Here is a 26273-nt window from a genome sequence, read left to right as displayed (position 1 = left end):
TAAACCAACCAACAGTATATAAAATAGGTAGAATTAGCGTTACCACAACCAGCTACAACATTAATATGCTGCTTACATGTAAATGCATCATTAATAAATGATAATATAACACAGATAGAGACCATTTTATCTACATTGTGAGTATGTTTGCTTTTACACTTTAACATTTTGCTGATAATACTTTTGTAATTTTACTCAAGTACAATTTTGAATGCAGGACTTGTAATTGAGTATTTTTACACCCTGGTTTCTAATTTTACTTAAGTAAAGAATCTGAGTACTTCTTCTAATGCTGATTATACATATTATATATTGCAGTATACATCAGACAGATAATATAATCTAATTATAAAATAAAATGAATAAATAAATGTTTAACATAAAACTGCCATTATATTAAAAAAAAAACTTTTGGATGCCTTTATGCTCTATACACCACAAAGATGAAAATGTGTACTGTAAAATTCTCAAAACCTTTGAACTACTACTGTCCTGTCTCCTGTAGAAAGGGCATCTTGTGCTGACCCCGTGTCTTCTTACAGAAATGTTTGTTCAGGCTGTGTGGTTGTATTTGTATATCAGAGTTCAACAAGGATCTACATACAGTCAATCAGGAGGAAAGTATACACTCTTGACCGCTAGATGTCACTATTTCCCCTCAGTAAAGCAGTTGTTCACTTTTTTCCTCTCAATCTTTTTTTTTCTTACTGGGATACAACCGTTATCGCAATCAGTGTACGCTGTGTCAACTAACACAACAAGTCAAACCACAAGTGATTTTTTAAATTCAAAGTGATACTGTCATCAAATTTGCAACCATTTAGCAATCAAAGCTTTATTTCGAAAGTAGTTAACGGAAGCTGTATTTCTCGTACGCGTTAACTTGACCAGTGAGGGGGGATCCGCTTGTGGTGTTTTGGTCCAGTTGAGCCCACTCACCAAAATGACAGCAAGGAAGTCTGGCTCACGACTGGAGACCGAGATAGAGCGGTGCCGCTCAGAGGGCCAATGGGACAAGATACCGGAGTTAGTACGACAGCTGTCAGCCAAACTAATATCAAACGGTAAGAAATGTGCGGGTTTCCCTGTTGTTCGTTTATTCGGTCTGTAAGGCCTTCTCCCTGGTCTGAGTCCTCGGTACTTCCTGATAGCGGCAGCCGATGCTAGGAGTTTTCCAGCATTGCGCTCTGGATAGAGCCAGTTAGCTAGCAAAGGTCAAGAGACACTTGGTTTTTTTCACAGGGGATTTTACCACCTTTGGGCAGCGTGGTGTCTACACACTGAGATACTTTGGTTTTAAGATTTGGAGAACTAAACGCTCACGTTACTCTTTAACAAATAGTTCCTGTGGTTTGACAGTTCTGCCCCCCGGTTCACTGCTCTCTCCCGTCAAGCGGCAGTCAAGCGGAACTCCATTCAAAAATCTGTCACGAGGTTAATGTTGTCTTTGCTTGACTTGTATGATAAAATAACCACAATCTAAATTGGCTGATTTTTAATTATGGTTTGGCATCGCAACTAGCTTCACTTAAGTTAGCTGTGTGGCTAAGATGCGGTATTGCTACATGCTAGCTGTCAAACTCCTTGCTGATGCTGCGCTACTGGCAGCACATCATAAAGTAAATTACGGTTCATTTATTGTCATTTTACAGCACAGGGTTGCACAATGAAATGTAAGCTGCAGCCCCTTCATGCTACACGTACATAGAACATACTGTATATACAAATATTTAAATTTGAATAAAATAAAATAAAAATTATATACAGTTACTTATATACATACATACGTTAACGACAGAGGAACATTTTTAGTTTACAAATGAGCTATACTCCAGGCAGTGGCCTATTCCCCGCTGTAATCAATTCAAAGTTGTTTTTTTTAAATTCACTTTAAAAAACAATTCACTTTGTCTCTTATAGTTTCCTTCTTGACATTGTAATATAACCCGTTTGATATGAAAAGGAGCTGGCTTACATGCTAACAGATTTAAAAGAATTACATGTAAACACTACTGTATCCTTGCCTTGCAATTTAAATTCACCTATCGTCATTACTTTTATATGACATATCAATCATGGTGGTTGCCCTGATCCAATAGATCTCCCAAATCGACAAATCAGTAGATCCTGTCATGCTATCCTTGCTCTTCTGCTGCAGACGTGGATGCTGCTCTATCTTGCCACCACTGCAAACTGCCAAGGCTGACTGCTCATGGTGGTTAATGCATATGTGTATAGCACATTTCATACAAGAAATGCACTAAAGTGAAGAGATAAGTTTTTTGCTCTCTTTTAAAAATATTTAGCGAGCTGGCTCCCGTGATATCTACAGGTAGTGTGTTCCAGAGCTTTGGGGCATAATTGACAAAGGGAGGCCAGTAAAAAGTGCGTTACAGTAATCGAGTCCTGTCCTACTTTAGCTATGTTTCTAAGATGGAAAAATTATGTTTTTCGTCACCTTGTTATTGTGGGACTTGAAGTTTAGATCTGAATCTAGGATAACGCCAAGACTTGTAACCTCAGACTTAATCCCGGGAGTCAGTTTCCCCAGATTATTAAACAGCATTTCTCTTTTTTTGTTTTAGGGCCGACTAGTAGGATTTCAGTTTTGTCCTCATTTAACTTTAAGAAATTATTGCTTATCCATTTTTTTATTGCCAAAAGACAGGTAGTAATCGAGTTTATAGCTGCAGCATCATTTGGTTCAGCAGAAATGTATAGTTGCGTGTCATCTTCTATTCTCATTATCAGCTTGTATAATGAGAATAGTAATGGACCAAGGCAGCTCCCCAGTGTAACCCCAAAACAGGCCAAACCAACTTTTCAAGATGATTGATTAGGATGTCCTGGTCAATCATATCAAACGCTGCGCTTAGGTCTAAGAGGACAAGAACTGAGACCTTATTTTCTTCAGAATTTAGTCTGAGCAGCTTAGTAAGAGCAGTTGCAGTGCTGTGGTATGTTCTAAAGCCTGACTGAAGTTCCTCCAGGATATTAGTGTGATTGATATCTCCCATTTGGACCCTGGAATCTTCTTATTAAAGAATAACTTAACACCCCCTGAAAATCTTGTCTTTGCTGACCTACAGTGGTTTCACTTGTGACATCACTGTTGGGTGGTTCAACCACACCTATCAGTGATGCCGGGTGTGATCAGAGGTGAAACAGGTTTGAAACGTTCAACCAGAGAGGGCTTTTCAGCCTGGTGTTAAGTAACTCTTTAAGACATCTACATGGGCGTGTAATTCAGTTAGTAATAATAAGTAAGCTTCAGCAGCCAAAATTTCAGTTGCTGAGAGATTACTCTAGAAAGTAAAGGCCATAAACATTTAAGAGCTCTATCCAAGCAAGCACAGCCAAGGAGGTGATTAGAGGAATTGCTCCTGTTCTGTTGTATATTTGTAGGGTGAGGAAAACTGCGGGCTTATGGCACTATAGTCTTAAAACAGAAATATCGTTAGATTGTAAACTGTAAGCCAAAAAATTATTCTAATGGCTTCAGTGAGTGTGTTAAAAATCCCCTGATGACCCTAAATGCAGCCAAATAACAAATAGCATGCGAGGTCTGTTGACTTTCAGGGAAATAACTTCAGAAAGCTTTGACATTATTTAGAGCCTTATTTTCCCATCATTATCTGGTGAGAAATGTTTCAACATTTTATTCTCGCATATAATAAATGTGATTATATTATAGACTAAATTGTTTTGTTATGTATCTAACCAAAAACCAAGATTACCTGCTATTTTACAATTGTGGAAGATGTGAATGTTGCAGTCGATTTCTGAACACTGTGAATACTATAAATGCTGCTATTATGAAATGTAATGAGTGAGCTCTGGTCACTGACTGGGATCAGTAACAGGATTACTGCTCATTTCACCCTTTGAACCTCTAAACACACAAACACACACACACACACACACGATTTAGAAGCTTTAGAAGGCTATACATAATTCTGGCTAGAATGTGTAAGCACAGCAGTGTTTCACCATATGTAGATTTACTTATTTAAATCGCAGTCAAGCTGACCACCAGGAGAACCCTTAAAGTGGACACATTAGATTGTTCTTAAAGGTTCAGTGTGTAACATTTAAGAGGAGCTATTGGTAGAAACAGAATATAATATTTATAAGTATGTTTCAGGCTGAGTTTCGTGGCCACCGTAGTTTCTCCTATACGCTTGGAAGGGGAGGGTGAGGTGAGCAGTATTCAAATGGTTGCAAACTGCAATTTCACCGCTAGATGCCACTAAATCCTACACACTGGACCTTTAAAGTGTTGTGAAAGATTTGACCTTTATATTGTATATCAATTCATTTTGGATTGACCTTAGATTGGCTGTAGATTGACCTTCAGACTTCATACAGTGATCCTAGATTATCCATATATCACCCTTAGATTAAGTATTGATTTATCTGAGATTGATTGTGTGTGTGTGTGTGTGTGTGTGTGTGTGTGTGTGTGTGTGTGTGTATAGATGACCTAGGGGAGTTGTTGCTGGGGGATTGCAAGCTTCAGACATACCTGAAGGAGAACCCCATCAAACAGGGAGCCAGTCCCAGGGGCCCACGACCTAAACTGGTGGAGGTCAGGAAACACCTCACTGCTGCTCTGGACAGAGGAAACCTCAAGGTAACTGTGGATGGAGAGATGGTAGACAAATTGACCGATTAGTGTGGTTCTTGCCTGTGTAGTCACTTTTTACACTTGTCGCTTTGTTTCTTATTTATTTTACAAATTGAATTCTGTTTCTGTCACATAATTTAGTGCAAAAAAAAATGTGGTTCATGCAAGCTTCTCAAAATCAGTACATAAAAATCTGAAGACGGAAACCCAAGTCAAGACATTTTCTCTTTTTAATAATTTTACTTTTTTTTAAATTCATATTTTCTGTCCTCCAGGCTGATTACCTCCAGGAAGCCAGCGTGTTGATGGCCAAAGTGTGCTATGTGGAGGGCGAATACAGAGACGCTTTAGGTAACACACACACTCCTCTGGTTTGGTTTATTTACTCATATTTAGTATTTGTTCATGGTATGATTTTATTAATCAAAACAATGCCTGTATGTATAAAATACTAGTTTACCGATCGATTTATTAATTGATACATAACTCATGTATTGACAGGTCACTACAGCAAAGTGAACCTGGATGACATGCAGCTGGTGGGAGCTCCTGTGTATAGGCTGTCCATGATAGCAGAGGCATACGCTACTAAAGGTACAAACACACATATCATTCCAGTCTGGCCTCACCTCTGCACAACTGCTTTGCTCCACATGGTGGCAGTACAGTGTCACTGCTGATCAACAGCAGTGGGATAAACTGCAGTATGAATAAATGCACACAGTCACACATCAGGCATCTGGTTGCTCTTGAATAATGTATATTCAGTTGGCTTTTTCCTTTTTTTAAATGTCATTCTATTCTTATTTAATTTATCCGTGTAACAGAATACAATTTGCGTGTCGATAATCTATAAATGTTATGACTATAAATGATTTATTATGTTTTGAGTCATAAAGCAGACTGGTTTGAAAACCAATCATGAGCTGGAGAAGATGATCATCCCAGTGTCAAAAACACTACTATGAAATTGTATATGCCAGTGGTTTGAAAGGCTAAAATGAATACCAGACACTGATAGTTGACTCACGGCCTTTGTCACTCTTTGTTTAGTTTCTGTCACCCTGAGCACTCTCCTCCTCTCCCCCCTCAGGACTGTGTCTAGAGAAGGTCCCAGATGCCTCTCCTTCTCTATCCAATATGAACACTGGGTCTCCATCGTCCAATAGGAGCACAACAGAGCGGGAGCAGGAAATCATCACCTGCTATGAAAAGTCTGGAGACATTGCCCTGCTCTACCTGCAGGAGGCTGAGAAGGTATATTTGTGGTATTGTAGTTTTTTTATGTTATGTCTTCAATCAGACCTCTAGTTTGAGGGTGTGACATTGACATACTTGTTTGATAACTATCCATTGCAGTATTTTCTCACACACCGTCACACAAGTCCTCACCAAATAACTTGAACTGGACTCCAAAGTGCTCTGCCATCCCTGTGGGTGTGTGATGAATATTCTGCTGACAGTGTGCAAGTTTGACTAATGCATTCGTCCATGACAGCCAACTGGCAAACAAATCTCTTCCTCTTTATTTGGAGAATGTCTGAGAGGACGCACTGACTGAGCTGGCAAACAACAGTACACCGCAATAAAAGGCAGGAGGATACATATCAGACGGTCCCAACATTAATATTATACTTAAATTGATGTGTGATATATTCTATAAACTCATGGCTGAATCCAACAGAAAGTGTGATACTATAGGTGTAATATAAGGCATAATGAAAGGGATATCACCTGGATAAAGTCGCTAAGCACGGATGTGGTTTGGAGAGACAGAAACAATATGAGTTATAGGAATATTTTAAAATACTGTATCACAGTTCTATTATAAATTAGGGCAAAACTTTCTCTGCATTTTGTGTTAACTTTTGTATTTCTTTTCTTTATCCTCGTATGTCTATCTCTGCAGGCGTTGTCGGCGGGAATACAGAACCGCAGCCCGAAGCCTGGCCCGACAGCCCAGGACCTGGAACTGGGCTACTTCCTGGAGACAGGCCTGCAGAGAGCCCATGTCATCCACTTCAAGAACGGGTAAGAGAGGGAAACAGGTGTTGGTGGATAGATAGATACGGGAGAGAAAGGGAAATCAGAGAGAGACTGGAGGGGGAGAAACTTTTTAAGCAGTATTTACACTCCTCTTAAACTTCTAACTTTTTCTAGTTGAGAAAGGGCGTCAGTCGCTCAAGCAGAAACCAAGAACAACCCCTTGTGGGCATTTTCCACCCACTTTGCAGTCATCGTGTTACAAAGCTGCTGACAGGTTAATAAAATCAGAAAAGTGTGAACACAGTTAAGTAACATACACGGTACAGCAGAAAGTAGTTCCCACGGTGTTGTTGTTTTAAGTACAGCAGAGACCGTTGCAGGGCTGTAGCACCTGCCAAAGCCTTGTGCTGGAAGACATGTGTGTAATTGCCACGGGGGATATTGTTGTTGAGTTTTTTCAAATGTATTTTTTTTGGTGCTTTGAGCACCACAAGCCGAGTGCCATATAGTTCCATTATATATGTATGAAATATGTGTTTTTGATTTTGCGATGAACTGTCCCTTTAAGGCTTTTGCTTTGTCATCTTGCAAACATCAGTTAGTGAAGCTACTAAATATTCACCTATTCACTGACTCACACTTAGATAGAAACTTGAAAATGTTTTGGACATCGTGTAGAGTATGCACACATGTCTGTTTTGAGAAATCTTGGATTCACACATACACAAACTACAGACTCTGACAAGTGTTTTTCTTCCTGTTTCTTCACTACATTGCCATAGCAACCTGACACGAGGCGTGGGCCGGTTTCGGGAGATTCTTCGGGCTGTTGAGAACAGAACCACCCAGAGCCTGCGCATGGTGAGGGATGGGTTCAGTCCCTCAGGCTTCTCCTTTGGCTTTCTTAAAGGAATAGTTTTTAGACATTTTGGGAATCACGCTTATTTGTTTTCTTCACGAGAGTTAGATCAGGTCGCTGGTGGTTGCCTGGCAACCTCAGGAGGTCCTCTTCCTGCCAGGAAGTAGTCCGGCATATTACCCCCCATTTGCCCCTGGTTCCAGTCTTTATCCTAAGCTAAGCTTATCAGCTGCTGGCGCTAGATTCACATTTACCAAACAGTAATATCGATCTTCTCATCTAACTCTCGGCAAGAAAGTGAATAAGCTGTCGAACTATTCCTCTAAAAATGTTGCTTCTATACTAATACCCAACTATTACACACTGCTTCAATCTGTAGAATTTGAAAATGTCCAAGTTGTACAAAAAATCTCCTCCAGTCTGTCTCATCTGTTAGGAACTGTAAGGGCAAACCTAAACTTAAGTGCATATTTCTATCGATGTAGATACAAAACCCACCACAAGCAAGTAGATGTAATATTTGATTTTGTTTGTACATGATGACAAAAGAATCTATATTACAGTCTGCACAGGGGTAAAATCATTAATATAACTATATTCTAAGTATATTAGAAGCAAAGTAAGCCCCAAGTAAACAGACTGCTGCTGTGTTGGTGCCAGAGTATCTTTGCCAAATCTGTGTGTGTGTGTGTGTGTGTGTGTGTGTGTGTGTGTGTGTGTGTGTGTGTGTGTGTGTGTGTGTGTGTGTGTGTGTGTGTGCGTGCATGCAGACCATAGCCAGACAGCTTGCAGAGATCTTGCTCAGAGGAATGTGCGAACAGAGTTACTGGTCTCCTCTGGAAGACCCACCCACAGTGTCGCCATTAGACGATCCCACACGGCAAGGACACACACACACCAAGAACTACAGCCTAAGCCGACGCCCACGAGTGTACTCTGGAGAGAAGTAAGTGATAATGTGTGTTTGTTGATGCTAAAGTAGGAATACAGTGGGAAATAGCCAACATGGCTCCAAAATTAAACTGTTGCCAATATACTTTTTCACCAGTAGCTCTCTCCATCTTCTCCTTATCACTTTTTTCTCCATTTTTCCCCTTTCTCTTCCCTCTCATCCTTGTCCAACTCCATCTTTCAGCCTGTTTTGCCCTCAGGAGAACACAGAAGAAGCTTTGCTGCTGCTGCTCATCAGTGAGTCCATGGTAAGACACAAACACTCTTATAAAATATTTCAAACCCATCTCTAAAGCAGTGGATTCTCTATTCGGGTTTGGAAACCTTGACAAAGTGCCATTTCTACATCCATGTCTCTGTTTGTGTGTTTCAGGCTAACCGTGACGCTGTCCTGAGCAGAATTCCTGAACACAACAATGATCGTATCATCAGCCTACAGTCTGCCTCTGTGGTGTATGACCTGCTGACTATAGCTCTGGGCAGGAGAGGGCAGTATGAGATGCTGTCAGAGGTGAGTAATCCCTCTGTGTGCTGCATAGTCACAATCATAGTGATTGTGAAAAGTGTTAAAGCCCACACCCGTAGTACACCCACAGAAAATGACACTTTCATTCTGTTTCACATTCATTTCCCTAAACAAATGAATCTTTTATTACAATATCATTGGCTCTACAATGGCTGTACAACTTGATGAAGCTTCCAGATACCCTGATAACACAAATGAAATGTGTCCTATTTCCGATGTCTCCAGTGTTTGGAGAGAGCTATGAAGTTTGCCTTTGAGGAGTTCCATTTGTGGTACCAGCTCGCCCTGTCGCTAATGGCAGCTGGGAAATCAGCTCGTGCTGTTAAGGTCCTTAAGGAGTGTATTCGTCTGAAACCTGACGACCCCACCATCCCGCTGCTGGCTGTCAAACTGTGTATCGGACCTCTGCACTGGGTAAGGACCATCCTGCTGACATAAACTCAAATGCAGCTAGTTGCTGAAGTGTCTTAGAGACTTTTGGTGAGGTTTTCTTAAGCTACTGTTCTGTGTATACCCTACTAGATTTTCAATCTTTGTTAGTGCCCTACCTTTACTTTATAAAATCATCACATTTTACCCCCAAACCTCTTCTCTTTTTTTCTCTCTTATGTCTATCTCCTCCCACACTCCAGTTGGATGAGGGGGAGTGCTTTGCAAAGATGGTGATTGACATGGGGGAGAAAGCAGCTGAGTTCAGAGCCAAAGGCTTCTTGGCCATCGGGCTGGTTTACAGCCTCAAAGCCACCGATGGTAAGTCTCCCTGTGTGTTACGTGTTTTTGTACATCCCTGACTAGAAAGGATGATAGTCTTGCTAAATCAGGACACTTTGTTGCTTCTTACTTTTGGTTAGTGTGGTGTTAAGGTTAAGGTTGAAGAAATTTGGGGGATTGCCCCTTTGGCCAATTATTGTGGCTATTGTGAGTGATGAAAACATGGAAAGCAAGTCACATATCTCATGTGAAATGTAGAAAATACACAAAACAGAGCATGTAATCATTTTTGTTTCTTGTTCTCTGAGTGATGTTTCCACATACAGACACACAAAGACTTCACATACGCAACTATATTAAAAATTGTCTTATGGCTCCTATGACTGTTGTACTTTTTGTATTATTGTAAAAGGTACCTGACTGCATTCTTTCTCTTTCTGTCCCTGACTCTGTCTCTGTGCGTCTCCTAGCATCATTGCGAAGCACACAGGAGGAGTACCAGAGGAAAGCTTTGGGAGCCTTCCAGAGGTTGGGACTGAGCCACGCAGCTCTCTGTTTTCTCTTTTACACCCACATTTCCCTCAGAATTATTTTGTCACAGCACAAACTGCTTTTCAGTCTAACAAAATGAAAACTGTTTTGAAATGACTACCTTATCAATTCAATATATTTACCTGTATCATTTGAACCCTATGTTTGTCATCTGTCTACACAGTGTATGACTTGTATACTGTCCATCCATACTTGATTGATACTATTTCTACACAGAGGTGAAAGGTCTTAATGGTCATAAGATATATATATACTCTACATTTATCACATTGTTATAATGCTGCGATATATCCTCTCTTGTTTTATATTCAGTCATTCTGCTTATTGATATGGTGTTACAGTTTCTAAATGTTTAACTATCCTCTGGTTGGATCCCACAGGGATCTTTAAAGTTTGATCTGATCTTATTAACTTTTTATTTAGCATGTCTGAACACACAAAATCTCTCTGTCTCTGTAGAGCTCAGAGTCTGTCTCCCACTGACCATCTAGCAGCCTTCTACTTGGCGCTGCAGCTTGCTGTGTCCAGACAGGTAACTCAATCTTTAGTAATATCTGGATAAAATCACTACGTACACATCCAAACCATGGAGGTTTGAGGCGCGGATGCCAGACAGTGAAAGTCAGGGGCCATAAGAGAATTACACATCTGTCACTTTACATGGTGCTTTTTATCCCAACTGTAGTGAAAACCTGTAGTTTGTGTGTGTGTGTGTGTGTGTGTGTGTGTGTAGATCCCAGAGGCTCTGGGCTATGTTCGACAGGCGTTGCAGCTTCAAGGGGATGATGTCCACTCCCTTCATCTGCTGGCCCTGCTGCTCTCTGCTCAGAAACACTACCACGACGCTCTCAATATTATAGAGATGGCTCTGTCCGAGTACCCTGAGAACTTCAAGTAAGACTCACACGCTATCACAACACCTCATTTAAAGCAAACACAGAGCGTCTTTCTTTCTGTTGTGTCATCTTGTCGTGTGTTTATGTGTGTGCTGTGCGTTGCAGTCTGCTGTATACTAAGGTGAAGTTGGAGTCAATGTGTAGAGGACCAGAGGAAGCTCTGCTCACCTGTAAACACATGCTGCAGATCTGGAAGAGCTTTTACAACCTTACCAACCCCAGGTACACACACACACACACACACACACACACACACTCCCCAAATGCAGTACAACTGCCAAAAATAACAGTTTTAGGAAGCCAAACAATATATTCTTTGTAAATGTAGGTGTGACTTATTGTCACTTATTATTAAACAGCATTTTGATAAAGAGTAAGGTCAGATATCTTGACCATATTTCATATTGCGTCTTTTACTCTTAAATCTAAACAGGTCATACTGTATATTAGCATGCTGACATTAGCTTTGTCAGTTGACTCAGTTAGCTACACAACAGTTAAACCTGGCAGTTAGTGGATGTGAATATGTAGTAACAACTAAACTCCACCTAAGAATTAGTTTGTGTGGTGCAACCCGTTTTAATTTAGTGATGTGTTAATCTCCGCTTAGCAAACCCTTTTGTTATAACTAAGCTGAGTTTGAATGTACAAAGAGCAGGTGCAACCAGCTCCTGTTGACCACATTAAAGCTTGAACTTAGAGTGTTCTTACAGAGCCTGTTGCTTTTGGAGACCATGTTTGCTTAGCAACCCAGGGATTCCAAAACACTCAAGCATTGGTGTGTGTGTGTGTGTGTGTGTGTGTGTGTGTGTGTGTGTGTGTGTGTTTCATGTTCTTATATCCTGGTGGGGACCTGAATGCACACTAACCCATAGAGGCTGCTTTTTGACAGTTAAGACTTGGTTTTAGGATTAGGATTTTTAGAATTAGGTTATGGTTATGGTTAGGGCAGGCCTATTCAGTTGGTGGCCTGCGGGCCACATCCGGCCCAGAAGCAACCTCAGAGTGCCCCAGCATACATAAATCTGATGTATGTCAAAATAAGTAAACTACATATATAGTGTATGGAAGTAGCTAACAAGTGAGCCATCTCGCTTCCTTCTCATCACTTTTGAGAGTTCCACATGTGCAGCACTGATTGGGCAGGATGTTTACGCATGTAGCGACACCACCAATCATATCTCATAAGTCAACGTTTTCTCATGTGAGTTCCGACCACGCTTAGTAGCTTTTCAAAACATCTGGCTATTGACAGTCACAAGTAGGGAAGTGCTCTACTGAAAATATTATCTCTGTCAACCCTGAAAACGTAAATTTGACAATGAAAACCGTCAGTTTAACCCTGCCTGGACTGGCAAGTATTTGTTTATTTTACCGCCATCTCCTGCTATTTTTTATTACATTCATTTGCATTTGTTTAAAATTTGTCATTACCAAAAACTAAAAAAACATTTTAAATAGGCTGCTGAAAATGTCTGGCCCATCTACATTTCCTGGTTTTAAAATCTGGCCCAATTGAATTTGTAATTGAATAGCCCTGGGTTAGGCTAAGGGTTAAGGTTAGGGTAAAGGGCTAGGGAAAGCATTATGTCAGTGACTGTCCTCCACAGGGATAGTGCCCGTGTGTCTGTGCCCGTGTGTAAACACATGTCTTTGTGGCAGTGATTCCGGGCGTGGCAGCAGTCTGTTGGACAGAGCCATAGCAGACAGACGACAGCTCAACGCCATGACTCTGCCTGACTTCAGTGACCCTGAGACCGGTAGGCACACACACACACACACACACACACCTCACCAGTGAAACTAATCCAGTTGCGCTAAATCACCTTTTGTCAATGATGGGAGATATGGTTTCTTGTTTTTATATTGATCCATTCTTCCTCATATTTACAGATATCAAAGGAAAATGTCTGTAGAAAAATCTTTCCCACTCTTCGTTTTATTGATTCCTGGTACAATGTTGCTTTGTCAACATTATTAATTTTTCTTTTAGTTTGTTCTCTTTTGATAAGTTGCTTTATCTAGGAGTTATGATATTAATTGTTATTTTATAATTATAAACTTTACAATATGAGAGAATTTTAGAAATATTGCTTCCGGTTTGTAAAAAGTATATACAGATTAAGAACCAGTGATCTATGTTTCTTTCCTGTCTTTATTCCTTGATTGATATCACTAATTTCTGTTTTATTTCCTTTGTTTTTGTTTAAGTCTCAGGTTCTTCCTCTTCTCACTCTGGTTCTGAACCGGTCTCCCCCATCTCCCCATCCACCATTTCCACCCTCTCCTCCCCACTGTCCTCCCCCTCTTCCCCTATCTTCATCTTCCAGCCTCCTCCTCTCCCGCCACCCAAAAACCCATCCTTCCTCCCTCCTCTCCCTCCTCCTCCTTCTCCTCCTCCTCCTCCTCCTGCGCCCACCAAGACCGGGACTCAGTCCTTTTGCAACCACGTCACTCTCCGCCAGCTCTCCTCCAATTGTAATCCGCCTCCACGTCCCCTCGGCCTGTAGCATGGTGTGAAGAGTGACCTATAAGAATACACCAAGTTCTTGGGAGATTGGCTCATTGAGTAATTTGTGTGTTTAGTAATGAGAGCATTCCCAGTTTGTTTTTTGCTCTGGTGCTCTGTGTTAAACAGTATGTTGTTAAATATTAGTCCACTATCAATATCCCAAGCATATATATATATTCTGCCTTACAGAATATAGTAGTGTTTTAAATCTGTAAAAAAAAAAAAAAAAATTAAAGTAAAATTAAATTTATGGTTAAAAAAAAAAGGCAAAGTAGGGAGTGATCTTATGGGCTTCTTTATGGGTTTGGGCCCTGGGTTTGCTCCTCACTTGTAAAAATTGGAACTGGAATTGGAAGTCAAATTTGAGTCCTGGACGTTTGAGTTCTACCACACAGATTATTGGAAGTGCAAACCAGCCATTCATTTTTCAGTCAGACCTGGCTATATATCATGATATTGTGATTTTCTTACTTAGACAACACGAGTAGCTGGCTATCACGGGACATTGCTGCAGTGTTAGCGTGGAGCACTGGAGCAAACAGTTTGGCAGGAACATGTGGATCATTTTGGGAATTTTCTCATCACTGACTAGTAACTAGTATGATGACCAATAAGCTGATGGCCCAAAAACGTGATATGCTCATTTTATGACCAATCACAGAGCCTGTTGTACGTTTGACCTCACCGAGATTGTAGACAGGGTGAATCCTCAATGCGACTGGTCGTTCAAACCTCACAAGCGTGGACAAAGAGTTTAAAACTAAACTGACTAACCCTCACAGAGTACTGGATGTGCTTCATAGCCACACACAATTCTCAGACCTGCTGTAAATCTGTGCATGTTAACATGTGAAACAGACGCTTTGGGTGTGGATTAGAGTGCAGTTGAGCCTTGATGGACCTGCAGCAGTTGCTTTGCGTTTTTGCGACTTACTCAAGGTCTCAGGTGAACTTACTCACTTGACACACACATGTTTAAACTCCACACACTCACAGTTGATACTGCTAGGATTTAGTGATCAGCTGGGTTCTTATTATTTTTTTTATATATTACAGCTTTACTGTCTCTTCACACCTATCTGCTTTTTCCCGGCCGTTTGTCTCTGGTTCTTGTTACTATTTTGCATCCTCCTCCTTTCTCTCTCTCTCTCTCTCTGTGTTTCTGTGAGGATTTTTCATTTGAGCCAACATTAATTTGTCTTGTTTCCCGGTTCCAACCTTATATTGTCTCATTGTTGCCATCTCTTCTACTAATGATGTTTGTTTTGGAAAATAATGGTTGCTATTTAGTTAAATTATTTAGCACAATTCATTTTTTTCTCCAGAACCCAATTTTTCTCAGTCAGCCTGAGAACAGTTGCATTATTTAAAACAGTGACTCTAAGTCCATCGCCATGATTACAATTACTGAAAATCTGACTCGATTCTTTTGTTACTGTATTTGTATACTACTTTGACGAGTGGACACTTAGTTTTTGTGTGCATTGTTAGTCAATTAAAAAGCTCTGTGAGGTATGTGTGGTGCAGACATCTCTAATTTAAATCTAACTGTGCTGAAATGCAAAAGAAATGTAATGTTACTCTGCACTGTGCCGCATTTTGAAAATCAATTTGAACCTAAGAAGATTCAGTCACCAAAAAGCTCTCATGAGTTCTAAAGCAGCGATAGATGATCCTCTTTCATGCTTTTAGTTAATTAAACTTTATGGCTATTACTACTAGTAAATATGCAGATCTGCTGGTAGGTAAGCAGTTATTTGAACAGATTACAGTGTAAAAAAGGCACAGGTGGAAGCAGCTTGTCTCATGTGATGTGGTCTAAAAGGCTACTGTGAAGAATGAAAACCTCATTGTGCTCTACAGTCTTCCTTTCCAGAATCAACATTCTTTTTCTATCGTAATGATTTGGATATTTCTTCTCTGTCTATTCTCTCTTTCAATCATTAACAATCGTCTTTCTGTTTTTTCCCATCCCTCCGTTTTTCAAGGCGGCCTTCAGGACGCTAACACTCTTGGTTTTTCCTCCATGTTTTCTGTTTGTAAGTAGCCATCTAACCTCCATCTGACCTTCCTTTTTCCATACATTGTTCTGTCCATTCTTTGGTCACTGTTGACCTTCATTTTCCTGACGAGGTTCCAATATATGTACAATATCTGTACGAAGAAAATATGTACATATATCCTCTGCTTTAAATTGATGTATGCAGCCAGTTTCCTGGAGAATTGTACTGAATTTTTATCATGTTGGTGGTATATGATTCAAAGGAATACAACGACTTAAAGGAATATCTGCATGCACATTTTTTGCAATTTGTCAGAATGAAGCAATGTGAAAGTATTCAGGAAACAACTTTGGACTTTGCTGGAAATCTTTTGTAATGCTTTACAGCACAATCCACGAAGAGGGTGGCGTTTTCCAGCACAGTGAGTTGTAAAAGGCAGATGAAGATACCATTTCTGGCGTGATTATCCTTTTCAGTAAAGCAAAAGAGAGAGCAAATGCTCACAGAGCGACACCAGAAAGGAGAGGAAGGAGCAGCTTCTGCTTGTAGCACTAATCATCTGTGAAATGTGGCTGTAATATTGACAAATATTAATACTAACAGTGCCGCCGGCATGAGACAGAAGTTACTAATGATCTTAATTGTTTGCAGTAATTTTACCTGTTAGTCGTAATTAATTTGCCATAACTGATAGATATCTAACGAGCAATTGTTGGAAGGTTGTATGAGGGTATAAATGATAAGATAAGAAAGAAATGGTCCAGAGGAGAAATTAATGATGAGATACCCCATCTAAAGAAATATGTATTCTTTTCACCTCTGTGCATCTATTATCAAGATTTAGTTAGTTTACTGCCATTTATACTAACAATTGAGCACACTGTATGGATATAAAATGAACTGCTCATCATCTTGCTGCTGTTAAAATGTGCATTACACTAGAAGCATAGAGGGGAAACACACACTAACCAGCTTCTGGTGTGGTAAGCCTGTAAGTCAGTGTATTCCTTTAATTCAGTGAGCAGCTTTAGTGCATGTTTTGCTGTGTGAATTGTCCACATTTTAGGCACAAGCCACTGCAGGAAGCTTCCTCAGTAATCTACTAGCACATATGTAAATGTCACTGAGTGAAAACTTGTTTCTTTATAATTATATATATATTTATAACATTTTGTCATTTTTATTTATTTTCATATTTTTTACAAATATCCTGCTGATAGATTGACTTGAATGTTAGGGACACAAAATGTTATAAGAGAAAGCAATCCAATACACAGGACCACTTCTGTACCTCTTTCTCCAACTGTTTGATTGAATCTGTCACTGACTGAATAGCACTTTATTATTTCACTGTCAAGGCCATGCGCCTTACTGTCTATATGAGATATGATGTGCATGATAAGAACATTGTATTGAGGAGAGTAAAAGGGGTGTGTGTAGGGAAAAAACAAGTTGGAGAGAGATAAATGGAGAGGTTGATGAAAGCTCTCTAATTAGCAGTGAGTTTTCTGTAACCTTTGGGTGAGCTGGCAGACAGATTTACTGTGCGGAAAATGCCGTTGACACCTCACTACGCAAAAGTTATTTAGATTTTCATCAATTTTAGGTTGATTTAGGCAACAACACAGTTTGTTTCAACGTCCTGTAACATGTTTGAATGTGCTGCACTAGGCTGCTGCATGCCAGCATCTAATAAATTACTTCATACGGTGTGCCCATCAAACCAGGCTACTCAACTTCAAATGCATTTGTGGTGTGTGTGAGAGAGACATCCAAAGCAACTTATCAGCAACACACTCTTGCTCCCTCTCTCTCTCTCTCACACACACACACACACACACACACAGAGCTTTAATATTCAAATCTTCTCTTTTTATCCTTTTCTCACTCATCTTTTATAAATGGGTAGATTCTGTCCCTTACACACACAACATCATATCAGTGTAGTGAAGGGAGGAAGAGTATTTGGGAGTTTAGACCATGCCATGGGAGACCAGAATAATAAGAGAAGGGGATGGGAGTTTCTTTATTAGAGTAAAGCAAGTCATAATTAATTCAGTCCATGTTTATAAAAGGCACATATTTATGTTATCTAATCCCTTTTAGGCTGCAGTTGACATGACAGTTCAATAAAACAAAACAAGCCCAAAGTGAAAATGTTGTCTAGCACTGTGTTTGGATCATTCGTTATTTTTCCCAATCTTTTTAAGAGATGCATTGCATAATCTATATTTTACAGCATTTAATGAGGGCATTGAGCAACAGAAAAATCTGTTGTATAATGTTAAGACAGTAAGAGCAGTTCTACAAATTGATCAACATCTAAATTGCACACATGAACAAGTCATAGTGGATTAAATCATCAGTGTTGAGTCAATATTTATCAGCGGAACCATTATATCTGGACATTTTAGTCAAAATAGATGCATGAAAATATGGTGGGGGGGGAAATAATAAATAATAATTAATAACTACTCTAAAGAGATAGTCCACCTAAAATGTATGTTTGGAGTATCAAGCACTCATCCCCTGTAGGCTTGAAAGGTGCTCGTAACAAGTTCCACTTCTCCCTCATCCATCTGTATACTCAGCATGCTGCACTCTTTATGTCGCAAAATATGGCTAAACACATGCCACATCACAGCTCAAAGCTTTGTCAGAAGTAGCATGTTTCGCTCAATTTGGGCAAAATGATGAGCATTTGCAACATACTGAGCGTATAGATAAACAGTAGAGGAGCGAATAATGCTGCAGGAATGGTTAGAAGTTTCTAGACGTTTTGATAGCAGACTCAAAAGAATATGTATGATAAAATACAATAGATAAATAGGCAATGGAAGATAAGTGGCAAGTCAAAAATATTCATATATATGCTTTATGTAACGATAGAAGGACATGATGATACGTGAAGTTGACAACACAGACATCGTGTTGTGTTTTGCTTCCACAGTTCTGCAGTGTGCATCTGCAGTCCCATGTGGCGGCCATTTCGCATCCCCGTAATAATCTGATGTAATTTAAATGCAGAGACAACAAAATCAGAGACACACTTCTTTCAATTACTAATCAGCAGAGTGCAGATTGAGGCTGTGTGTATGCATGGTGGCACAGAAATTAATTCATTTTAACCTGGTTAATCCAGGGCCATAACACAGTGTGTTGCAGCGTGTGGATTGGTGTGGAGTGATTAAAGGCTTTAGTGCTGGAACAGGAAACTGTGTGCCAATGTGGGCCCAGAGTCTTGGGCTTTTTACTGCACCCAAACACTCCAGATTTCACTGAGAAGTTCCTCTTTTCTCTCTGAAGCTGTGGGCCTCAGTGAAACCTGCTGTTGTGTTTGGTTGAGCTAAAACCCTGCATTGTGGCACATGGCTGCCTAACGCTGCTGTAGTAGTAAGTCAGTACCTCTAGGAGATGGCGCGTGTAATGGTTTGATCCTCCCCTCCAGGTTCGGTTCATGCTACATCTATAGCAGCCAGTCGCGTTGAGCAGGCTCTGTCAGAGGTCGCCTCCTCCCTGCAGAGCAGCGCCCCCAAACATGGACCCCTGCACCCCTGGATGACCCTGGCTCAGATCTGGCTGCATGCAGGTATGCACACATCCACATAAGAGTACATACATGAAAGTGTCACAGATAAAGGCTTTTTTTTAAACAGGGTTTACAGAGAGACAGAGACTAGATCTGATAATGATTGTGGTTCCTGTCTGACCACAGCTAGATAAAAAATATTGTACAAACGTTACATCCTATAGACTCATGTAGCATTTAGCCCATCTGAACCTGAACATGTGCCTCTGATTATGTGTGGGAAAACAATGTCTTGATACTTTGACCTCCTCGGGCCTTCAAAATCCTTCAAATAAGTGAAATACTAGATACTGTCACCTGTTCAGGCATGAAAGATCCTTCAAATAAGACAAACCCAAGACTTAAAAATCACTGCTGACGACCCATGTCGACACTAAAAGGCCTTAACCTGTGATGTAATGGTCACAAGCAGACATTGCTTCATTTTAAGGGGTCACAAGGTAAAAAGGCTGGGGACCACGGATTTAGATGTATTGTATGGTACAAGTCCCAGCACAGATACTGTCTCAAAGGAAAAAATAACAGCAATTCTTTCATCTGTCTTGGCAAATTCTGGATGAGGTCAAAGCGATTTTTGTCACGTAGTTCTGCCCATAGAGGTGAATTTTGTTATATTTCCTGTATATTGTTTACACTTATAGTAAACGGCATAAATACCCCTCCATTACACAGTCTTCAAACAAACAGACTTGAAGTTGTACCGAGTGTACTGGCATTAGCTTGTGGGACTGTATTTAACAGCAGTTTGATGGCCTTTGCAATCACACCAGATTAGATTACCTTTGGAGCACACTGGAGCCCTGATTGTCATTTCTGCATCAGCAGCAGACACTTGTAGACACGAACATAAGCAGACTGAAGAGTATACATAAACAGATGCAGGCAGCACACATACACACACACACACATACACACATAGATGGAGGTTGTTTGTGCTCCTGTTTCTCTCTCCAGCTGCTTCCTGTCAGAGGTGGTCATTTCCAGCTTGGCGACACAGCTAATATAATCATCCAATCACCGGACAGACAGGCAGACAGCTTTCTTTGTTTGTGTCTTTCTGTCTTCATCAGGGCAGCATGGGGCAGGGCAGCATCCTCTTTGTACCACACAACAACAGCATTTATGGGAAATGCGGTCCTAATTTTATGAGATAGAGACTGCCAGTTATGTAATTTGTTTACAGTAATTATACCAAGTTACCAGCTGATTCGACAAAGAAACTGATGTCTGAAACTGCTGCAAGTTGCACATTTTAATCAAACTAAAGGAAACTTGGTGCACTCGCAGTTAAAGACTTGTTCGCAATCTCTCCTCCCTGTGTGTGTTTCTCTGATAGCTGAAGTGTACACCGGCATGTCGAAGCCCGCCGAGGCCTCGGCCTGCACACAGGAAGCCGCCAACCTCTTCCCCACATCCCATAATGTGCTGTACATGAGGGGGCAGATAGCCGAGCTGAGGGGCAACATGGACGAGGCCAAACGCTGGTATGAAGAGGCCCTGTCCATCAACCCGACGCATGTCAAGACCATGCAGAGACTGGTAATACACAAAACACACACACACACACACACTCAGACTCTGATGTTCTTCTTCTGCTCTGTCCTTGTGTTTGGTCTCTTGAGAACATAACAAATCCCGTCCTATCCTCCTGCAGAGTCCGTACAGCCTGAGGGTTTGTGTTTATGTAATTAGCCATAGTCCTCTGGGACAATTAGACCTTCCGCGAAGAGCGGGAACAGTGTCTTCCTCTTTTGTTCTCTGTACGCTCCTCTACCTCTTTCTTATTGGCTAGGTCCCATTTGAAGCACTGTAGTCTCTGCCTCTGTTTGCCCGTTCACTTGGAGGATTCACCATGTCAAGGGCCTTCCCAAACTAGTCAGTGACCTGTATATTTATAATAACGAGACATCAGAATAAATACTATCTAAATAATCAGTCTTGCCTTTTTTTCCCAGGCTTTTGAGACAAAGAATAGTTCAGGGTTTTGTTGAGCCATTACATGGAAAATTGGCTCTCTAAAATCCTAGATAAGCAAGATGTAGCATGTGATTCAGGGTCATACTTTTATTTAATATGCATACATGTCCTTAATGTTGGTCAAACCCGAATCAAAGCTTACTTTTAATGGAAGTGCTGGAGAATGGAGGCGCATCATATACATTTAAGTTCCAACTGGAACATGTATTCATTTAGCCATTCACATAAACCGTTTACACCACCTTTTAATCGTCGGTTTTAACAAAATCACACGTGGGACACTAAAAACTAAAAAGGGAAACCACCACTTTGTTCTTAAATTCATTTGACTTGTCTTGTATCTGTAAATCCACACTGAAGATTTATTTATTTATTTATTTTTAAAAAGAGACAACCCGGTCGGTCGCTTACTACATGGGCGCAAACGCCCTGAGCAGCGAGTCCCCGGTTCGATTCCCAGCTGGCCGGACCGTTTGCTGTATGCCTTTCCCCTACTCTCTTTCCCCACATTTCCTGCCTCTCTCCACTGTCACTATCAAATAGAGGCAGAAAATGCCCAAACAATAATCTTATTTTATAGCACATGTTCCATCCTTTTTGGATCTCATGCGTTTACAGGGAAAAAGCTTGTAATATGTGTGAGTAGCTGAACAAGAGAGTATCAGTGCTGACAAATGTTAGCTTCTTAAGTTGGAGAATGACGAGTGAGTCCCACAGTTTACCTGTTTATATATTCACTCCTCCGCAGCATGCAGAGTGACCCTCTTCCTCACTCCTCTCTGTCCCCTTCACTGCGCAGATCGCAAAGATTTTTTCCAGTCCTCTTCCTGAGGGAAAGTGGGAGCCATTTAAGACAGTTTATTGGCAGCTCCATCGTCATATGTGGACACCTGCCATAGAATATGTGAAAATAATGCAGCTCTTTGCTTGGTGACATGTCAGTGATTTACTTTATTTAAAGAACAATAAAACTGGGAATGTTACAAGTAAGGGATTTGCATTGTTACTGTAAGTAATTCCCATAAAAGGGTCTCTAAATTCCAACAAGAATCATCAAAACCAGTATGACTGCCTTAAACAGAATAAAAATGCATAGCGTGGCAGTACACACTCATCACAAAACAGTAACAGGCTATAAGCCTAATAATGTTCTTCCTCTCTTTTGCCATCTTCCTCTTCCACCCTCTTTCTTCCTCTTTTTTTTTTTAATTCTTTGTCTCTCTACCGCTCCACAGGGTCTGATTCTTCACCAGCTGCAGCGCTACAGTCTGTCTGAAAAAGTCCTGAGGGATGCTGTGCAGGTCAACAGGTAGGTGTGTGTGTGTGTGTGTGTGTGTGTGTGTGTGTGTGTGTGTGTGTTTGTGTTTGCCAGTGCAATGTACATGATTGTTATATTTTAGGGCACTCACTACAATATTAATTTCCTTTTCCTCTCCTCTCCTCCTGCTTTCCTCCTCCCCTCTCCTTGCTTCCCTTTTCTCTCATCACCTCCCTTTTCCTCCTCTCCTCTCTCCTCCCCTCCTGTTTCCTCCTCTCCTGTCCTCTCTCCTCTTCCTCCCGTCCTCCCCTGTCCTCTCTCCTCTCTTCTCCTCTCCCCTCCTCTTCCTCCTGTCCTCTCTCCTGTCCTCTCCTCTTCCTCCTGTCCTCTCTCCTCTCCTCCTGTCCTCTCCTCTCCTCAGTACGGCTCATGATGTGTGGAACAGCCTGGGTGAGGTGTTGCAGGCTCAGGGAAACGCTGCCGCTGCCACCGAGTGTTTTCTCACCGCCTTGGAGCTGGAGGCCAGCAGCCCCATTCTGCCCTTCACCATCATACCCAGAGCACTATGAAACACACACCTTCACAGGTGTAGCCTCAGTACTGTAGCACAGTGGCACAAATGATGGACCTGCAAGCTACACTCACCACACACACACACACACACACACACACAGCATGCCTGCATGCCACTTACACAAGGTTTTACTGCCGTACTCTCAGATACACACATACTGTATACAAATGCATATAGTACACATAAACATACACACTCGCTTCCCCTGCCCACCCACCCTTCCCACAATGCCTTGCTGTGGCTGTGACCCCTGACTGTGTGTGTGTGTGTGTGTGTGTGTGTGTGTGTGTGTGTGAGGGCATGTGTCTGTGTGCTGATACATTGCTTGTGTGTGACAATCTGTGCCTGTTTGTGTCATGTACACCCATGTCTGTGTATGTTGTGCCAACATGTTGCCTGTGCACATTTGTGTCCGGTTGTATGTGATTTGTAGAATGATGTGTGTGTGTGTGTGTGTGTGTGTGTGTGTGTGTTTGTTGTTTTGTCCTGTTCAAAGATGTAAATAAGATTCAGTATGAGTTCCCAATCTGCTGTTGCTAGCGTTCAGAAGCCTAAGAGTTTACATTTTGTTTACACACACACCGTTTCATTTTCCTTTCACACACTGAGGGTAAATCTAGCATATTTGATTTAAAAAAAATTGATTATGGGCAGGTAATCAGTTTTATTAATGTTTCCTTTATAAGCCAAATATTACTGATGATCTCAACCACTCACACGTTCACTTGCTGTATGGCTAGCTCAGGATGGCCAGATCTTTGAGAATCTACCGGAGCATCGACAGACATGATCAACAGACCACTGAAGAATCAATTAATCAATCAGTAAAGTCTAAATGCCAAAACACAGGCTGCATTTACACACACAGGAGATCAGATTTGAAACTTCTGATGGCTGTCAGGTTTTCTTTTCTACATGTTTAAATTAAAGCACATTTTATCTCATGTGTACAGCCTTTACATGTTCCTTTGTTGAACAATATTTCCATGACATTCTATGATTTTACATAATGTTCTAATATGTGCACTATAATTAAATTTCCCCAAGGGAAGCTTTGAAGCTAAAGGAATAGTTTGACATTTTGGGACTAACTTTTTTGCTTTCTTGCTGAGAGGCAGATGAGAAATTTGATACCACTCTCATGTTTGTACAGTAAAGGTAAAGCTACTCCCAGCAGCCGATTAGCGTATCTTAGCACAAAGACTGGAAACATGGGGAAACAGCTAGCCTGGCTCTGTCTGAAGGTGACAAAATCTGCATACAAGCATAAAGAGGAATAAAACAAATTAAATATAAGGGAAAAAAAGGACAACGTACGGATTCAACAGAGGAGATATAACATGCTAATCAGTGAGCTTTAGAGGTGCTGGTAGGCAGACTTTGTTACCTTTAGACAAAGCCAGGCTAGCCATTTCCCCTTGTTTCCAGTCTTTATGCTATGCTAAGCTAACCAACTGCTAGCTCTAGCTTCACACTTACCTTACAGACGTCAGCGTGGTATCAATCTTCTCATCCAACTCTCGGCAAGAAAGCGAATGAGCATATTTCCCAAAATGTCAAACTACTGCTGTGAAATAAATGCCATTTCCATATTAGTAATTTAACATTTTTGTATGCTTTTGATCTATTTGGACAAGCTGATTTTTTATTTTTTAGCGTGAGCAGCTGTAGTCACAATAGCTGAACACAAAGGAGTGCCACCTATAAAAACTCACGATAACGTCGAAGATAACCAGTTAAGTCTCATGTAAACTCCTGGAAAACTGGAGCTCCTATGTGACATTCAGTGTGAATGGGAGGAATCTGTTACACCCATTTTCTCAAAAGTCTGATTTTCTGTTGTGTGTAAATGCAACCGGTGATTGTGTTGTCTTTGTGTCCTGTCACAGTCTTGTTAAATACAACTAGATGAATATAGTTTTGTTTTTTTCATTTGATTTTTGATTATAAATACAAAGGATTATTGTTGTATATTAGATTGTTCCAAGTGTATTATTATTGTTGTTATTTTTGAAAGTAAATTATAATTCTATTTTCTGGCGAGTGATGTTACTGAGATGCTGTTGGAGGAATAAAAGGATGAACTGATGTTGATATGAGCTCAGTCAGTGAGTCGTTTGTGCTGTAAATGAATGACTGAAATTAGGATGATAATAATGACAAAGATAATAAAAGTGGTTCAAAACAAGTGGGACTTCTTGTCTAATTGTTGTATTTGATATATTGAATATGGAAAACATTTCTACTCTTCCCCCAGGTTTCGTCTAATCCTAATTTATGCTCGGAAGAGAATATATTTACCGTGAGGCTTAATATTGTGGTTAGTACAAACCTGTGTGTGGTGTTCCCTCTGCATGTGACCTCAGGGCCAGCAGTGTGTGTTACTTTCTCAGGTGTGTGTGTCTGTCAGTGGATAGGTGTGTCCTCCTTTGTGTGTTTTTCTTTAGCAGAGGATTACAGCGCTGACAGGCTAGAGTGTCACACACACCACAGCCCCCCCCACTACTGCTGGATTCTCAGGTATCACAGTTAGCCCCCCTTAAAGGTTGTGGCCTCAGCCCAGAGATGTACTGTATATGAGGCTGATATTGGTCTTTTGACTACATATTGATTGTACATTTGATCAGCATTACTCAGGTACAGGTATTGTTCTTGAGTATTTTTATGTTGGAAGGCTTTCTGCTGTACTGACTTAATTCTGCAGTTGGCCAAAACCAATATTTGTTTCTTTTAAGGTATTTTTATTTTATTTTTTGGGGGACTCATCTCTATGTGGAAGCACATGATGCCATGATTTATATTTGGGATATATATATTTTTATGTTTGTTTGCCGAACTGTGAATAGTTTGTTTTTTTTATTTCCTGACAATGCAGCTGTGTATAATTCAAATGTGCAGTGCAAGTATAAATAAACATTTTGTTCAAAAAACTACAGTAATAACTGGACTGCATGTGCATGTTGCTTACTTACATGAGAACAACATTCACAAAAGTATTCAAATCTGACTAGCTGCAATGGCTAGAAAATGTAGCAAATTTCTTATGTAGCATGTATGGGTATACAATTTTGGAAGGAAAAAGACAAAGAATAAAGACTAATATACTGAATATCTACCCCATATACTAGCATGGGATGTCTCTAAAACACACACACACACACACACACACACACACACACACACACACACACACACACACACACACACACACACACACACACACACACACACACACACACACACACACACACA

General features: G+C 40.6%; 1 protein-coding gene across 5 annotated transcripts; it reads left to right on the top strand.

Moving 5' to 3' along the window:
- Window positions 1-849: 849 nt before the first annotated feature.
- On the top strand, window positions 850-25209 carry ttc7b (tetratricopeptide repeat domain 7B). 5 transcript variants are annotated; one of them, XM_044167614.1, is made up of 23 exons: window positions 858-1064; window positions 4479-4633; window positions 4903-4978; window positions 5129-5221; window positions 5721-5884; window positions 6537-6658; window positions 7396-7474; window positions 8243-8418; window positions 8608-8671; window positions 8797-8934; window positions 9175-9363; window positions 9582-9699; window positions 10131-10188; window positions 10672-10744; window positions 10946-11106; window positions 11214-11330; window positions 12771-12868; window positions 13320-13586; window positions 15609-15659; window positions 19072-19212; window positions 20549-20751; window positions 22425-22498; window positions 22869-25209. In XM_044167614.1, exons 1-23 carry the CDS (start codon window positions 944-946, stop codon window positions 23014-23016), a joined length of 2886 nt encoding a protein of 961 aa, XP_044023549.1. In that variant the 5' UTR covers window positions 858-943; the 3' UTR covers window positions 23017-25209. The 5 variants fall into 5 exon arrangements, with proteins under 5 accessions (XP_044023553.1, XP_044023549.1, XP_044023550.1 ...); XM_044167615.1 differs by lacking the exon at window positions 15609-15659 and having other exon boundaries at window positions 860-1064; XM_044167616.1 differs by lacking the exon at window positions 13320-13586 and having other exon boundaries at window positions 864-1064.
- Window positions 25210-26273: the final 1064 nt, after the last annotated feature.

Source organism: Siniperca chuatsi, linkage group LG15, assembly GCF_020085105.1.
Source record: "Siniperca chuatsi isolate FFG_IHB_CAS linkage group LG15, ASM2008510v1, whole genome shotgun sequence".
In the NCBI taxonomy this organism is placed as follows: Eukaryota; Metazoa; Chordata; class Actinopteri; order Centrarchiformes; family Sinipercidae; genus Siniperca; species Siniperca chuatsi.
Note: the sequence above shows the minus strand (reverse complement) of the source record. Positions and strands in the feature narration are given on the sequence as shown.

Coding starts and splice junctions, on each gene's coding strand:
- ttc7b (XM_044167614.1), top strand. CDS start 944: ATGACAGCAAGGAAGTCTGGCTCACGACTGGAGACCGAGATAGAGCGG. Junction 8,672..8,796: donor TGCTCATCAGTGAGTCCATG/GTAAGACACAAA, acceptor TGTGTGTTTCAG/GCTAACCGTGACGCTGTCCT. Junction 10,745..10,945: donor AGCTTGCTGTGTCCAGACAG/GTAACTCAATCT, acceptor GTGTGTGTGTAG/ATCCCAGAGGCTCTGGGCTA.